The sequence below is a fragment of the Acipenser ruthenus genome, chromosome 26, assembly GCF_902713425.1.
Source record: "Acipenser ruthenus chromosome 26, fAciRut3.2 maternal haplotype, whole genome shotgun sequence".
Lineage (NCBI taxonomy): Eukaryota > Metazoa > Chordata > Actinopteri > Acipenseriformes > Acipenseridae > Acipenser > Acipenser ruthenus.
Window position 1 is genome coordinate 11663327 of NC_081214.1, and position 16615 is coordinate 11679941.

At 41.0% G+C, this 16615-nt stretch overlaps 1 protein-coding gene across 11 annotated transcripts in view; it reads left to right on the plus strand.

Annotated features, from left to right (window-relative positions):
* Positions 1-16615, plus strand: part of LOC117430585 (kelch-like protein 13) — an 89930-nt gene that overhangs the window by 41901 nt on the left and 31414 nt on the right. Inside the window, exon 1 of one of the 11 annotated variants that reach the window (XM_034050770.3) lies at positions 9020-9391. The exons of 9 other annotated variants lie outside the window; for them this stretch is intronic. In XM_034050770.3, the coding sequence (XP_033906661.3) occupies positions 9312-9391 (80 nt within the window). In that variant the 5' untranslated portion in view covers positions 9020-9311. Of the gene's footprint in view, positions 1-9019; positions 9392-9668; positions 10017-16615 lie in introns of those variants that run through there. One more of the 11 variants, XM_034050769.3, reaches the window with a different exon arrangement.

A 16615-nucleotide genomic window follows, 5' to 3' on the forward strand; every position in this document is an offset into this window, starting at 1 on the left:
TATATATATATATATATATATATATATAAAAATTTGGAGTTTTTAAACTATAAATAGCCTTGCTAAACGGTGGTCGGGTGTTCAGTTCCCGTCCAAGCAAACCAAGTCTGAGAAGGACGGGAGAGTGGAAGAGGGAATGGGCCTGCCCCAGGTTCGGCTGCCGGAGTGGGGCTGAAGCGTCTTGTCTCCCGGAGAAAGCCGCAGCTCCTCTCAAAGCAAAAAAGTAAATACATTAGGAAAGATAACCACGTAATAAACCTAATATTTATTTAGTTATAAAACGAATGCTGAATAAGATGTCTGTGTTATAAAGTGCCAGCACAGCTTTTCTTCAGTTCAGATACTGTATCAAAAGGGAGTAACAGAAACGCGAGTTAGACTGAGAAGTTGTTTACAGTTTGAACAACACCGGTACTGTATTTACTGTAGATATATTGCATGAATCACTAGTATAGGGAATTGGGGGACATGCTATAGGAGCATTATATCTGAGGCGTGTTATAACCGAGAGCCTTATAGCATGGGAGCACTGTATAATTACGTGACATTTTCAGTCCACTAAAATAAATAGCTTTACATAATCTCTGCAAGTAAGAAATTGGAGTGTCCAGTGTGGAAACACAACACAAAATAATAAATTAACGTAGCATCCAAAGTAGTACTATAATATTAAAAATGTTCAATACAAAACAATGCAAGCTCTTGCAAGCATGCAAGCTCTTGCAGTGTCTTAAAAAAAAAAAAAAAAAAAATCTGGATTGTAGCATCAATCATACTGTGGAGTCTGTATCGTCTGATCCAAACCTCCAAACTGTTCCTCATCTGAACCTTCATCAATGGTGATGCAACTACTTCAGGGCAGTTTATTCTATTCACTGCGATATTTTCACTCAGGCATTATTTGCGCATGGTTATTAAAAAACTAAAGTTAATGATGAAAATGTTACTTTCAGCTAAATGTTGGGAGGGGGTGCGTTAACTCGGCAAAATCAGGTATACAGTTGTAGTCAAAAGTTTACATACCCCAATGGGGTACAGTTGTAGCAAAGGTTTTGCTTTTGTGGATGAGGAAAAAAAGTTACAAGAAGTAGATGTTTACAATTATTTATTTCAGCATTTTTTGGCAAAACTCCAAAAAATGCTAATTCAAACGTATTTATACCCTGACAAGGAAAATGTAATGAATAGCTAGTTGAGGCACCTTTAGCAATAATAACCTCTTTTAAACGATTAGGATATCTGTCAATGAGCTTTTGCCATGATTCTTTAGTGTTTTTTTTTACCATTCTTCTGCGCAAAATTGTTCCAGTTCATTCAAATTCCGAGGACTTCTCTTGTGCACTGCCTTCTTCAACTCATGCCAAAGATTCCTAAGAGTGGCTTTTTCTTTGGCCTGCGACCATCGAGACCTTCACCATGCGCTACTTGACCTATGGTTGAAATGGAAACCCCAGTCCCACTTGCAGCCAATTCACTTTAAATATCTTTGGCAGTCTGTCTTGGATTGTTATTAACCTTCCTCACAATTCTTCTACTTGTTCTTGGTGAAAGAACCTTCTTTCTTCCAGACCGAGGGAGCCTTGTGACAGTACCATGAGTCTTGTACTTCTTGATAATAGAAATAATAGTTGAAATCGGGATACACAAATGCTTGGAAATCTCCTTGTATCCTTCTCCAGCTTTATGACAGTAAATCATTTTCTGCCTAAGGTCTTCAGATAGTTCTTTACTTTTTCCCATATTGACTTATTGGTAATGACAGCAATCATCCTATGCCTAACCCTTTTATACTCTCTAAGAATGTTCACCTACAATCCAGCATTTTCTAGACTTTCTAGAATTAGGTCTTCATTATCCTATTGAAATTTCTAGCACCTTGTAGACAGTACTATTATAGCATCAAAGGGTATGGATACTTTTGAATTAGCATTTTTTGGTTTTGCTAAAAACAAAATGCTGAAATAAATAATTGTAAACATCTATTTATTGTAACTTTTTTCCCTCATTCACAAAAGCAAAACTTTTGCTACAGAAGATTTCCTAAAATTCTTTGTTTGAGAAATTTCTAGAAATTATACATTTCCATTGGGGTATGTCAACTTTTGACCGCAACCCTATGTCATGGAAAGTATACAAAGCAAATGAATGTGAAACAATACAGCCATTAGAACCCAGAATTGGCATGGTTTTGTACTCCATTACAGGTGCTGTGGTAATTACTGTATTATACTTCAGATTGTTTTTATAAAATATTTATTTTAAAACCAAACCGTTGACTTAACAAAGTGGTTTCTTCTGCAGGGAGCATATTTGACCATAGGAGATGGGTTCTTCATCTTCTTGTTCATCTTCTTTTTTCTGCTTTAATTGCATCATTATTTTCATTGTACTATTTTATTATAGTCCAGATTGCACTGAAATACACAATGTCTGTATAAACTGGGTTTCCACTGGTATTGATAAGTGTTCACAGTTCTTGTTTAAGCACTGCAGCTGTCAGGTGGTATTCCTAGTAGGTTGTAACATCTCAAGTGCACACTAATGTGTGATATTCATTAAGGAACAAGGTGAAAGAGGGAGCTGCTGCAGTGTGGTCTCTCAGTCCCTTCTGGGCTGTCCGTACCTCACAGTATGTTGGCCACTAGGTGGCATCTTTCTGTCTGCTTCCTGAAAGATAGTGTTTTATTACTGTACTGTTTATTTGGATGGATTCCTTTGTGGGAAAGAGGCTTTGAATTCTAGGTGGTCAAGGTAATGAAATGTTGAGTGAATACAGGATGTTTTATAGCAGATAATTCACAACCAGATACAGTAGCTTTGTTGTTGATTATGATGTAAAATAAGTATATAGACACTTGCATCTTTTATCCTGGAGCTGATTTAGATTTCTTTTTAAATGGTAAACCAGGATAAGGGGTAATGTTAAGTATAGATGTTGTGTATATTTATCTTAATCTCTAATATAAATACAATAATGTATGGATCAGAATATATTACCACACAATAATATATCTCGAGTTGGTTTTGAGCCGTCATGCATTACCAGCTCAAAACCAACGAGACACATATTTTTGTGTGGCAGTTTATTCTGACCCATATTATTATTTTATATATTCTGTGTTTCTTAACCGTGGTTGCCTTTACCTTCTTTCTTTAGCAGTTTCTGTTTGGCTCAGAGTTTCTTTTGTGAGGGCTGCTCAGGAAAAAGCTACATTCATTATTGCTGCGCAGGTAACAGGCAACGCTGCTAAAAGTGCTTCGGAGAGAACTTGGTTCAAAGTCGTCCCCATTTTAATTTTAATTTAATTTTTTTTTTTTTTACTATTCAAATTCAAAAGGTGTTTGTCCAGGTCTTTTTCAGGTATCTGGTGAAATTCTCTCTTTTCTCCCACTGACGCAAATACGACATTGTGAGGTTTATGTCAGTAAGTGTTTTTCTTCTTGTATTATCATTGTCTAGCTCTTATAAAGAAGCCTTTTTAAATGGTGTAAACCTCGTTTTTTCTTTTGAATTGTCCTTATCTTCATTTGAATGCAGCTTATTAGTGTCTGCTTTACTTGCTTGTTGTAATTAGTGATTAAATATGGCTGCTGTTGACATTAAGGGGCCCAGGCAGGCACTGCACACTGAAGAAGGTGATGACGTAAGAAGGACTCTAATCTGAAAAATATTTGTCACGTTCATACGTATGAACCTAACTAATATCAGGATTTCTTTTTTTCTAGTTTAGGGGTCTGTTGCCATGGTAACATAGAACATATAGAGAATAATGCAAGGGGTAGTGTGTGATATGAGAATGTAATGCCCACCTGAGAGGTGGGATTCTGCATAAACCCTGAGGGCAAAGCCACGGGTTTATCCATGTGACCCACACCGAGGGGGGGCTTGACATTCTCATTTCGCACACGCTACCCCTTGCAGTATTCGTCTGTGGTGAGCAGCTATGTGAGGTATGGTTGGAGTTCCTTTCAGTTTGACAGCTTGGGCTGGGGTCGCTGTGTTGCTGGTATCTGGATGAGGGATCTGGAAATATCAACTGGATGAGCCCATTGAAGCCCATTGCTCACCAGTTATTATATATTTTGATACATACACTTTTTTACACCTGTGTGCGCCCGATCCAAGACAGCACATTGCCTGTGTAGTCCGTCCCCCAGTCAGTAAATGCATTTATTTGTTATGAAATGTACAGCTGTGTCCTTGATTGAGCAGGTAGAAGTTTTGCAGTGTCTGTTTTACTGGAGCCTTGAATTGCAAAGACACAAGGTACCTTGACAGGGAGTGACCGTGTTGCCTTAGTCTATCTCTGTCCTATTATCATATGAGGAGCTTGCGTTCCTAGAAGTGACACACACCTACTGTACCTGCATTGTGCCCAGTGCCCTGGCCGCGAGCACAGCGTGTGTGAATACTAGAGGAATTCATCATTTAAGGGTCATTTTGCTGTATCGTGGTCTGAATTAATCATAAGAAACCACTCTGAATAGACTTTGACAGGAAGCATAAACATACCGGGGTCTATTCAATTGATCTATTCAATTAACAGTGGCAGACCTCAATATCGCCAGTGTTTAAATCATTGAAAGAAAGGGACCTTGAAAAGACAATCACAGCAAACAGTGTGTTTGAATTTGTGTAAATTGTGTCTTTAAAGTAAATAAATTGAATAGAACCCACTTTAAATTAAGCAGTAGTGCCTGTCAATTTGAAGGCTGTACGATTTCTCATTATTTTCTTTAATAAAACTTTTGATTTGTCTGGTACCTCTCCGTTGAGAAGTTTTAGGAAAATAGTCCTGAAAACATGCGTAAAAGATAACATACAGAACAAGAGAAAAACAATTACTTTATTACACAAATCACTTTTTACTTGTCTGAGTTACTTGCAGGTTATCTCGACAGTGCCAGATGTCTGAATGGAGCAATATTACTGAACTGTCCATGTCTCTGTTTGTTGCAGTTGAACGATGCTGAGCTGCAGTCGAGCTGACAGGCTGTGATTGGCTGATTCGGCAGTTGCGGGTACAGGATTGGTTGATTTTGTCAGTGCAAAGTATTGATTTGGCTGGTATTGGTGGGTTATAAAATAAAATTGGACCAACAGTGTGTTTTAGTATTTGCTGTCCAATAGATGCGAACTGAGCTTTCATTACAGCAAGTCACAATGAAAAAGCCGGCACTTGTGTGGATTGATTTTAAATTTGATTCACAGCTGATGCCGTGACGTTCCAGCGGGCATCTGCTGTCTGATAGAAGCCCGCTAGAGCTGGAAGCTGATTGGCTGATGGTATTGTTTTCTAGTTCTTGTTGTTCTTTTCTCCAGCTGCAGTGATTTGAAATCTTGTCATTGTTTTTAGTGTAATCCCAAATTCACTGTAGTGTAGCCTCTGTTAAGGGTACAATGAAAATGTAAAGAACTCCTGTTGTCTGTTTTGCTTTTTTCCTTTATGTACTGTATAGTAAACCACACATACTTTATCAATATTGACTAGCATACTTACATTTTTAAACATGGAATGCATTTATTCCTATACTTGCTAGTTTGACTGTGAACACAAAAATCTTTCTCAAATTAAAACATTTATAATCTGCAGTTTTACCCATGCACAGCTTGCCTGCGGCTTCGTCTGAGAGTCAGTCCGAGCATTGCTAAGACTGCAGATATATTTTACTCTCTTAATCTTCTTATCTTGCTATTGACTGAACTTCACCCTTGTATATTTTATCGACCTGAACTTCACCCAGTGGTGATGCTTTTAGAATTCCAGCAAAGCAGCACTGGTGCAGGATTGGTGTCGGGATTCTGCTAATCTCTGACAACAAGCCTCATAACTGCTTTACTGCAACACTAACGGATTGTGCCGGTGCTCTTTAACCTCTAAAGCCGGGCTTGGCACTGTGTTCAAGTCTTAAGCCTGTTCAAGGACAGGTCTTGGTTGTCAAACTGTCTCATTTTTAACCTAATTTGAGAACATGTATGCCCTCCAGGCAATCTTAAAAAAAAAAAAAGACAATTCTGAACTAGACATTTCAAGAGGTAAAACATTGCCTTATCAGCTTTGATATAGGCCTAGAAACATGTGATATATACAGCAGTGCATCTAGTGGCAAGATATCTGTCGATTTTAAATATTGAATATAAAAATAAAACAGTGTTGTTTTATTGCAAATAAAAGCATGCTGTGGGCTGCCTGTCTCTCTCTTGTAATCTAAAGCAAGTCTTCAATGTGTAGGCTGTGTGGGGCGTGCTTGCTTTGTCCAGAGATAGTTTGTGGATAAGTGCTAGTTACTGTAGAGCTCCGTGGCTTGTTCACGGGGGTAGCTTTTTAAATACTCTTATTATACAGTATTGGTAGCTGTACTATGTCATGCTCTCCCCAATACACACGGTCTGTCTTTGACTAACTTATTAATACAGACAAGCTTATCTTAGTTATATAGCTTAAATAGCTTAGTTTAAGGGACACACATGAAAGTAAATTAAATGTAATGTGTTAACATCAGTAATGTCACAATACGGTGCGTATCACGATAATCATGTCTAGATAGAATATGTATCACGATTCATATGATGGTCCAGATTGTCTATGTGTATGATGCATGTAGTAGATGTGAAAGTAGTGTGATTCACCACATTGCTGTCCTGCAGCTGTCACTCTATCTGTACTGTACTTTCACACTACTCTCCTGCACGCGGTACATACCTTTATTACAATAGGGGATCCCATATAAGGAAAGTATCACGATTCATCGCTACATAACAGCATCATTTATAGACCTTTCAATTAGAAACTTTATTAAGTCATGCCTTAATACAGCACAGTGGAGATTGGGGCCCTTCGCTCCTTTTCGAGCAGTTTTGTTTCTATAAGAACATAAGAAACATAAGAAAGTTTACAAGCGAGAGGAGGCCATTCAGCCCATCTTGCTATGACATGTTTAAATTAAAACTATTACAGTAAGGACATATTATTTATTTAAACCGTTCAGTGTGCTTGCAACCTTATTTTAACTTGTATTTCGTATCTCCTCCCATGTTACCATTTTAGTTGCCTTACAGACTGTCCTAATTTTTAAGAGTGTAAAACGAGCCCTGAAATACTGTGCTTGTCATCTGAGAGCATATTTTTGTAACCTGGTCTAAGAATAACAGATGACAGAGCATGTACAGTGCAGTTGAATTTCCATGTAAAGGATCATCACTCATGTGCACAACTGAAAGATCTATACTGGATATTTTTATATATAAATGTGCTGTAAGATTAATTTTATTCAAGATTGATCCATTTTGAATAACTCTGTGTATAAGAGGTATAATGTAAGTGGTTTTCAGATTGATAATAAAATACTTAGTTAGGAATCAAAGAGAAATGAAAGCTGGTACAGTACACCATTACATTACCCACTACATTACAAAACAAAGGAGAAGCATTAGAATACCTTTTAACATTGAGCAATGTCTGTCTCCAAATACATCTGAAGTAATCCAAGATCTGCTGAATATTTCCACCAGCTCTATAATAAACATGTACAACTAAAAACATTAGTTCCCAGTACAAACTGTGTTCTAAAAAGCCACTGTTTATTCAAATATGATCATTGAATGTGTAAAATACATACTAGTTTGATTATGCCACATACTTTTATCTACAGGTAATTGGTGTCCTAAATATGCAGCATATCCATGACCATGAACCGCTTCTCATACACTGCAGAGGATTGCCCTGAAGCCTCTTTGTATTAAAGTAGCAGGACACTTGTAAAGGCTTTGATGCTATGAAGGTTTGTTTTTCTGAATCACTGTCTTAATATACTGACCCTTTACCTCCGGCGTTCTGTTTTTAATTCATCCTGGCAATTGTTGTTCTTTTAAAATGAGGAATCTGCTCAGGCTGTGCCCTCGCCCGGTTGTCCTGGTTTTACACTGAAGAGTTGAGCTTATTGGACTGGTTTATAATAACGAAGGACGGAGAGGTGTCTTCATTCTTATGGTGGATACATGAGTTAAAATGACAAGCTCAGACTGTCATTTCACATTGTGAGATGTTCAGATAATTGTAGATGCCTGTTAAGGACATATTGTTTGAATTGGTGTCAGGTGTCAGACTGGCGTTTTAAATATGTTGAACAATAACAAGGCTGGCTTTTTATTTTGTTCTAAGGAAAGAAAAGCAGAAAGATCCTTTGCAGATGGTTCACTCTGTCATATTCACCAGAACAATGAATATTGCTGATCCACCATCAAACAATGGGAAGCTTAATGTCTCAAATTGAATTTTGTATCAGTAATGTTTCATTTGGTACATAATCCAGGAAATCGTAATACTGTATCCTTACCAATTCTTTTGGTGCAGAATATTGAGTTTAGTTTTAAAAATGTAAATGCTAATGTGGCTGCTTTGTGTTGATTTGTATTTCTGTGTAAAATATCACATTTCCTATGTTGACAGATTCGATCTGCTTGTATGGACTGGTTCCCTTTGAACTGATTAGTTGGCTCTGACATGTAAAGTAAACAAATAAATCAAACAAAACCATGTAATCTTTATTGGGCAACACGGTCGTGGGTTAGAAAACAGGCCTTTCATCTAGTAGTTTGAAGGGTCAGACACCACTAGCGTATTCTTTCAAATTAGCAGTAATTAAGGAAACCCTTGCCAGTCTGTGCTGTTCCCAGCGTTTGATTCCACCATGCGGAACAGTAATATTTTCATGATTTTGCGGTGGGTGGGGATCACCTTTCCTGGAACCGCTTCATTATTTATGTGGAAAATGAGTGCTGTTAATGTGACAGTCATCCTGCTGAAGCCTGTGTTTCTTCATCTTTGTCATTCATCAAGGCCTGGGTGTCAGTGGGCCGAGGCTCAGCTGCAGCAGTGGTCCCAGGGGGATCTCCCCTGTCTGGACTCGGAGCACTGAGGGAGACCGAATCAGATTCTTCAGAGCATCCCTGCAGGGGCTTCCTCTCACCAGCACGCTGCTGCATGCTTTCTTACATGCAGAGAAAGAGAGTGATTTCCGTGCTACTGCAGGCTGTTGTAAAAATGAATGCTTGGAAGAGGGAATACGGAAGTAAAATCATCCTAAACCAAAGAAAATAAACAGAAACACCAAGAAGCAGCATGCAGGAAATGGCATCATTTCAGACTTCTTGACATGTGGCTCTACACTGTGGATGGGATGGACTGTAATTGTGGAGATGAGCTCTTGCTGTAATGGCACAAATGGTTTGTTTGGCTGAAGCTTGAGCAAAAGGGAATCTGGCTACTGAATTGAATTCTTGATCTTTTGTTAGCTTGTGGCCCAAGGCTATGCTGAGATTTCTATCCCATGTATATTGTTGTAGCTCAAAAGAAGAATGTTCAGAGGATGACAAGTGTATTCTGAGTAGGTAGGTCTGAATCCTATAAATCACATGCTCCTTTTGTAATGTGTCATTGTCCTGCTATTGCTAGCCATGCAGGGGTTAATGGTGATTTTACTGCTCAAGAACAATGTCCCAGTTTAGGTATAACAATGCTTGTTTCATTTTCTTTCTGTAGCCTTGCTCTGTGTAGTAAACAAAGCTGCATTGTGCTGTGCTCTGCCTTGCTCAGTGCAGTCTTTTTTTTTTTTTTGTTCTCTCAACACGTACTGCAGTCAGTGCTTTTTTAACAAGGTGGCACTATTGTGGAGTTAGTGTGATAGAATCATCGCACTGCTTTAGGGGACAGGGTTTTTAAAAGGAGATACCTCACAGCTCTGTTTTACCAAGCAGGCAGAGTGGAAACATTGGCTTAAGAGCATTGGCAGAATCAGCAGCTTGTCCTTCACAGCAGCCGTCATCAGTTCAGTTCAGTGTGGGATGGAAATCTTACAGTAGCTGCAAGTCTGTTATGGAAACGCTCTTTGCTGTTATTGTAGTACTGTGGTGACAACATGCCACTGAAATGGAAAAGCAGCTCTCCAGCTAACTGGAAATTCCCAGTTCCTGTACTAAAAACATCTAGGTCATCTCCACTCTCACCAGCATACATGTAAGTAACATATATATATATATATATATATATATATAAATTTAATCTGTCATTCATTTAAAGCATGTTAAGGTGGAGCGCTTTTTTCATGTCTATTTCTGTTGTGTGGAATGGGTTTGTGGTCCTATCACTTTCTCTTACAGTACATTGTTTTTGTATCTCCATTTATGCTGAAAATACATTGAACTGTTTGTGTTTCCTGTAAAATGTTAGTTATGTATTTCAGTGCACCCTGTTTGTAAAATGGTACAGTTGATTGAGGTGGTGAATGCAGTCTCTTCAATACGTTGCATACCCTGTTTGTAAAATGGTACAGTTGATTGAGTTGGTGAATGCGTGTCATCAATATGTGGCATACGAAGCCTTTGAAGGGCAGGTGTTGTGCCCTTGTTCAGACGGTACTGCTGTGTAATTCTGGATCCAGTTCTAATTGAGGGAGACTGGTGTGACCCCTGTTAGGACTCTTCTTTCCAGGACTGCAGGTCCTATTAGCATACATTAGTGTTGGAGGAATAGATTGCCTTAACCTTGCAAGTACTCATGCTAATCTGAGCAGACTAATAGAGAGAGACAGTTGTGCTCATACACCGCTGTGATGCATTGGTACATTTGTCACAATTTTATCAAGGTTAATCAGTATGCACACAATTTACATTTACAATCATTTGAATTCCTGGTTTGGAACAGCTGATTTGTTATGTAAGCATGTATTTACAAAATTAGTGTGCTGAAGCACCATATGCTTCTGTAACAATACAAATCGTCCATTAAGTTATACATTGCGAATACTGCCGATGTTGCCTCCCAATTAGGACTTGTTCCATGCTTGACATTCATATTAAAGTGTGATAAAACAAGACGTGCTCTTTAGGAGGGAGGTGTAATTTATACTTTAGATGTGGCAGTTGTTATTTAGCTGTGTCTTCCAGTAGCAGAAGTACTGTATGTATGTCCAGTTCATTCCCATTGTATTCATCGAGGACAGTATACCCCTGAAGGTTACGTTTTGAATAATTGCTGTTTTTAAATAAATGCAGATAAAAAGCTTGCTCATCATAAAGCACCCTGTGAAAGAAGGTTGTTTTTAGGTCTTGAAATCGTAGAATACTCTTGCTTTGACAAAGCTACTGTACTGTATGAGGCATGAAACTCATACATATTTTCCATTACCGAAGGAAAGTCTTTGTTCTGATACGGAATGTTGGCACCTCGTGGTTTTACAGGAAGTGCTTTTCCCCATGCATAGGGTCAATGAATATTTATGTTTAATACTTAATGTGGAACGGTGTATTGTTTAGATGAATTTACAGTGTAGCTTTTAAATTAAACCCAATTTCTGCTCTATGCAGTATTTGATTCTGAGGAAATGGATGAAAGAAGCAGAAGCACACTTGACTGAATTTGTTCTGTCTTGTGGATATTTATTTTATTCCCCCCCACCTCCCCCCCCCCCCCAAGAACAAAGGTTGAAGCTAGATAACAGTAGAAATACCTAAAATGCAGGTGTTTGCTGGTTTTACGGGTGGGGGTGAGGTTGTTAACCAATGGGAGAGTCAAAGATCTGCCCCTTGTTATGCAGGTGTCCAATCATGAGGTAGCAGAGGTGGGACATAATTGGGAGTTTTATTTATTTATTTATTTATTTATTTATTTATTGTATAAAAAGTGCTATATAAATGAAAGTATCACAAAGCACTGTACAGTACATAGCAGAAAAAAAGAACAAACCACAATGCATTTGTATTGCATGTCACACATACAAAAGCCACAGTCAGACTATTTAAATAACAGATTTAAATAACACTATACACATAATACAAAAGTAGCAATTTAAAAGTTATATTAAAACCCACTAAGATAAGAAAGCCATTTTATAAAATTGCGTTTTTAGTCTTGACTTGAAAACTGTAATGGTCCCTTAACAAGCTTCCTTGACAAATGAAGGCAGAGCATTCCACAATTTCAAAGCTCTACAAGAAAAAGCCCTACCTCCCTTGTTGCTTTTGTTGACCCTAGGAATAACCAGCAGCCCCGCATCCTGTGATCTCAGAGTGCGGTTGGGAAGATAATAACTAGGTGCTAATCCATTCAGGGCCTTGTAAGTTAACAGCAAAATCTTAAAAGCAGTTGAAGAATGAATTACCCGGGATTTAAATGTAGGGTCCACAGTCTTTGTAGTTACTGGCAGATTCACCTAAAAAAGAATGGCAAGATGATCAGAAATAGTAAAATCTAGGGCTATGACGTTCTTAACAGCTAAACCACGAGAAATTACAAGATCTAAAGCATGGCCACAATTATCCGTAGAACCGTTAACATGCAGGATATCCTGTAGCCTCAAAAATTCTAAGGTGTTAGAATCAGAATCAATGTCAACATGAAGGTTAAAATCACCCAATAAAAAGAATCCTATCATATATGAATGTCAATATAGATAGCAGATCCCCAAATTCAGTCAGAAATAGCGGGTTTGACTTAGGTGGTCGATAAATAATTACAATATGAACAGGTAATCGACTTTTAATGTCAAGGTTAAAACTTCAAAAGATGAATAACCTTCAACAATTTCCAATTTTATTCTGAGTTCACTGCGGAAAACAGTAGCAAGTCCACCTCCCTGCCCAGTAGAGCGAGCCTTCTGGAAAAAAGAATAGTTAGGTGGAGAAGCCTCAATCAGGGAAACATTGTCATTCAGTCCAAGCTATGTTTCAGTTAAAGAGAGAATATCAATGTTGTAATCCTGAATAAAATCACTAATTAACTGAGCCTTATTAGACAAAGACCTGACATTTAATAAACCTAGGTGTAAATTGGTCCAATCCAGAGCATGTGATTGAGCAGGGGTAATAGGAATTTGACGAAGGTTACTGTAGCACACACCTCTGTGTTTACTCTGCGGGTCGCGGGAAGTATAACTAATCAGATGAAGAAAAACTGCACTTCCAATGGCAGTGCTCAATTCAAAAAATGTGCATTATAAGTATGGGAGTGTCACAAAGACGGCCAGAGTGGGTGGCGTCAGACCAGAAGCAGGAAGGAATACAGAGACAGAGACGGTGGTGATGATGAGCTGAGTGCAATGGCTGCACTCAGCGTTTATTAACAAAATAAAAAGGTTTAACAGTACAAAAACAGGACACGGCACTATACGCCAAAATAAAAAGACAAACAAAACGACTGACACTAAACAAACGGTGCACGGACAGACAAACAAACACGGTGAGAACAAACACTTATCTTGCACGTTTTTACTTTGCTTTTAGTTACTCCTCTCTCTCTCACCCGTTCTCCTCTTCCGAACACCCAACCCCCGAGTGACTAAAAATGTGCCTATTTATACTGTTGTGCTGGGATTCAATTACTAATTAATTATTCACTTGAATCCCAGCACGTGAATTAATTCTGTGCAACCCCGTGCTCACATATTACATTTAACCAGCACGTGAAGTGATTTGTGCTCTCCTCGTGCCTAAATACAAATCTACACTTTAAATACACGTGAAACACAGACCCGTTTATATCCCGTGTACCAATCTATACACCAACATTAACATACGCACCATACATACAACACATAAACACACAAAATACACACAGGGGCGGGCACTTTGCCACATATACCCCCCCCTGTGCAAAGCACACATGGCCTCAACGGCCACCTCCCCCCTTAAAAATCCAGCAGTCCAGGACAAAGTCTCGGGCTGGGAAGGGAGGCTTCAGTGGGCCCATGGCTGGCCATGCTGTCAGCACCCCTGCCGGTAGTGGCACGGCTGACAGCATGCTGGTTCCATCCTGCAGCGAAAAAGCTGCGGGGGCAGGTGGTCCCCCGACCTCCCCCTTCTTCGTAGCCGGCAGCTCCCTCCTGTGGGGCTCTGGCCACAAGAACTCCTGCAGCGAAACTGCTGCTGGGGAAAGTGGTCTCCAGACCTCCTCCCCTTTCTTCGTGGCCGGCAGCTCCCCTTTCTGGGGCTCCGGCCACCGTACTCCCTGCGGAGGTACGGGCAGCAGAGGCAGCTCCAGCTCCTCTGCTCCTGGCGGTGGTGGAGGCAGAGGCAGCTCCAGCTCCTCTGCTCCTGGCGGTGGTGGAGGCAGAGGCAGCTCCAGCTCCTCTGCTCCTTGCGGTGGTGGTGGCGGAGGCAGAGGCAGCTCCTGCTCCTCTGCTCCTTGCGGTGGTGGTGGCGGAGGCAGAGGCAGCTCCTGCTCCTCTGCTCCTGGAGGTGGCGGAGGCAGAGGCAGCTCCAGCTCCTCTGCTCCTGGCGGTGCTGGCTCCCTCTGCTGTGGCGGCTGGGCATGTGCGCACCGTGCTGCCTTCAGCAGCATAGCGAGAGGCTGCTGGGGGACACCAGCATCCTGCCCTTCTCCCCCCCAAAAATTTTCAGGGGGTTGAGCCTGTAACCCCTCCCCTTCCGGCTCTTGGGGCTGAACCAGCAGGCATTTCCCCTCTGCTGGTGGCTTGGGTCCCAGAGCTGTGGAAGCCCCGACTTGCCTCCCTTTGGGCTGTGGACGCACCGACTCCTCCCTTTTGGGCTGTGGACGCACCGACTCCTCCCTTTTGGGCTGTGGACGCACCGACTCCTCCCTTTTGGGCTGTGGACGCACCGACTCCCCCCTCTTGGGCTGTGGACGTTCGGGCTCCCCCCACTCAGGTGTAGGACGTTCGGGCTCCTCCCACTCAGGTGTAGGACGTTCGGGCTCCTCCCACTCAGGTGTAGGACGTTCGGGCTCCTCCCACTCAGGCGTAGGACGTTCGGGCTCCTTCCGCTTGGGCTGTGGACGCTCAGGCTCCTCCCATTTGGGCTGTGGACGCTCAGGCTCCTCCCATTTGGGCTGTGGACGCTCAGGCTCCTCCCATTTGGGCTGTGGACGCTCAGGCTCCTCCCATTTGGGCTGTGGACGCTCAGGCTCCTCCCATTTGGGCTGTGGACGCTCAGGCTCCTCCCGCTCGGGCTGTGGACGCTCAGGCTCCTCCCGCTCGGGCTGTGGAGGCAAAACCAGCAGGCATTCACCTTCTGCTGGTGGAGATGGGGACAGCAGGTACTCACCCTCTGCTGGTGGAGATGGGGACAGCAGGTACTCCTCTGCTGGTGGTCCTGCTACCTGGGCTGCTGTTCCATTTATGGTTGCCTCCAGGTAGCTGAGGACAAACTCCACACCTTCCTCCAAGGTGTTTGGGGTGTGTTCCTCCTGATATGCCTCCCATCTCTCACAGTCCATCATCCACAGAGCCCGGACGACCATGGGCAGAGACTGGGCCTCCAGCCCAGCATTCTCCAGGAACCAGCCCCGCAGTTTGATGGCGTCTTCTGCCATTGACTCTCTTTTTTTTTTTTTCCCCCAAAACAATATTTGTAATCCTTTTTTTTTTTTTTTTTTTTTTTTTTTTTTTTTTAATCCAAACCCCTCCTGGTCTGACGCTTGGAGGCGCGGCTATCCCACCGCTGCCACCACGTGTCACAAAGACGGCCAGAGTGGGTGGCGTCAGACCAGAAGCAGGAAGGAATACAGAGACAGAGACGGTGGTGATGATGAGCTGAGTGCAATGGCTGCACTCAGCGTTTATTAACAAAATAAAAAGGTTTAACAGTACAAAAACAGGACACGGCACTATACGCCAAAATAAAAAGACAAACAAAACGACTGACACTAAACAAACGGTGCACGGACAGACAAACAAACACGGTGAGAACAAACACTTATCTTGCACGTTTTTACTTTGCTTTTAGTTACTCCTCTCTCTCTCACCCGTTCTCCTCTTCCGAACACCCAACCCCCGAGTGACTAAAAATGTGCCTATTTATACTGTTGTGCTGGGATTCAATTACTAATTAATTATTCACTTGAATCCCAGCACGTGAATTAATTCTGTGCAACCCCGTGCTCACATATTACATTTAACCAGCACGTGAAGTGATTTGTGCTCTCCTCGTGCCTAAATACAAATCTACACTTTAAATACACGTGAAACACAGACCCGTTTATATCCCGTGTACCAATCTATACACCAACATTAACATACGCACCATACATACAACACATAAACACACAAAATACACACAGGGGCGGGCACTTTGCCACAGGGAGATTCTGAAATTGAAGAAGGAATCTATGAAAAAGACCTAGGAGTTTATATTGACTCGGAAATGTCTTCATCTAGAAAATGTGGGGAAGCTATAAAAAAAGGCCAACAAGATGCTCGGATATATTGTGAAGTGTTGAATTTAAATCAATTGAAGTAATGTTAAAACTTTACAATACATTAGTAAGACCTCATCTACAATATTGTGTTCAGTTCTGGTCACCTTGTTATAAAAAGGATATTGCTGCTCTAGAAAGAGTGCAAAGAAGAGCAACCAGAATTATCCCTGGTTTAAAAGGCATGTCGTATGCAGACAGGCTAAAAGAATTGAATCTATTCAGTCTTGAACAAAGAAGACTACGCGGTGATCTGATTCAAGCATTCAAAATTCTAAAAGGTATTGACAATGTCGACCCAGGGGACTTTTTCGACCTGAAAAAAAGAAACAAGGACCAGGGGTCACAAATGGAGATTAGATAAAGGGGCATTCAGAACAGAAAATAGGAGGCACTTTTTTACACAG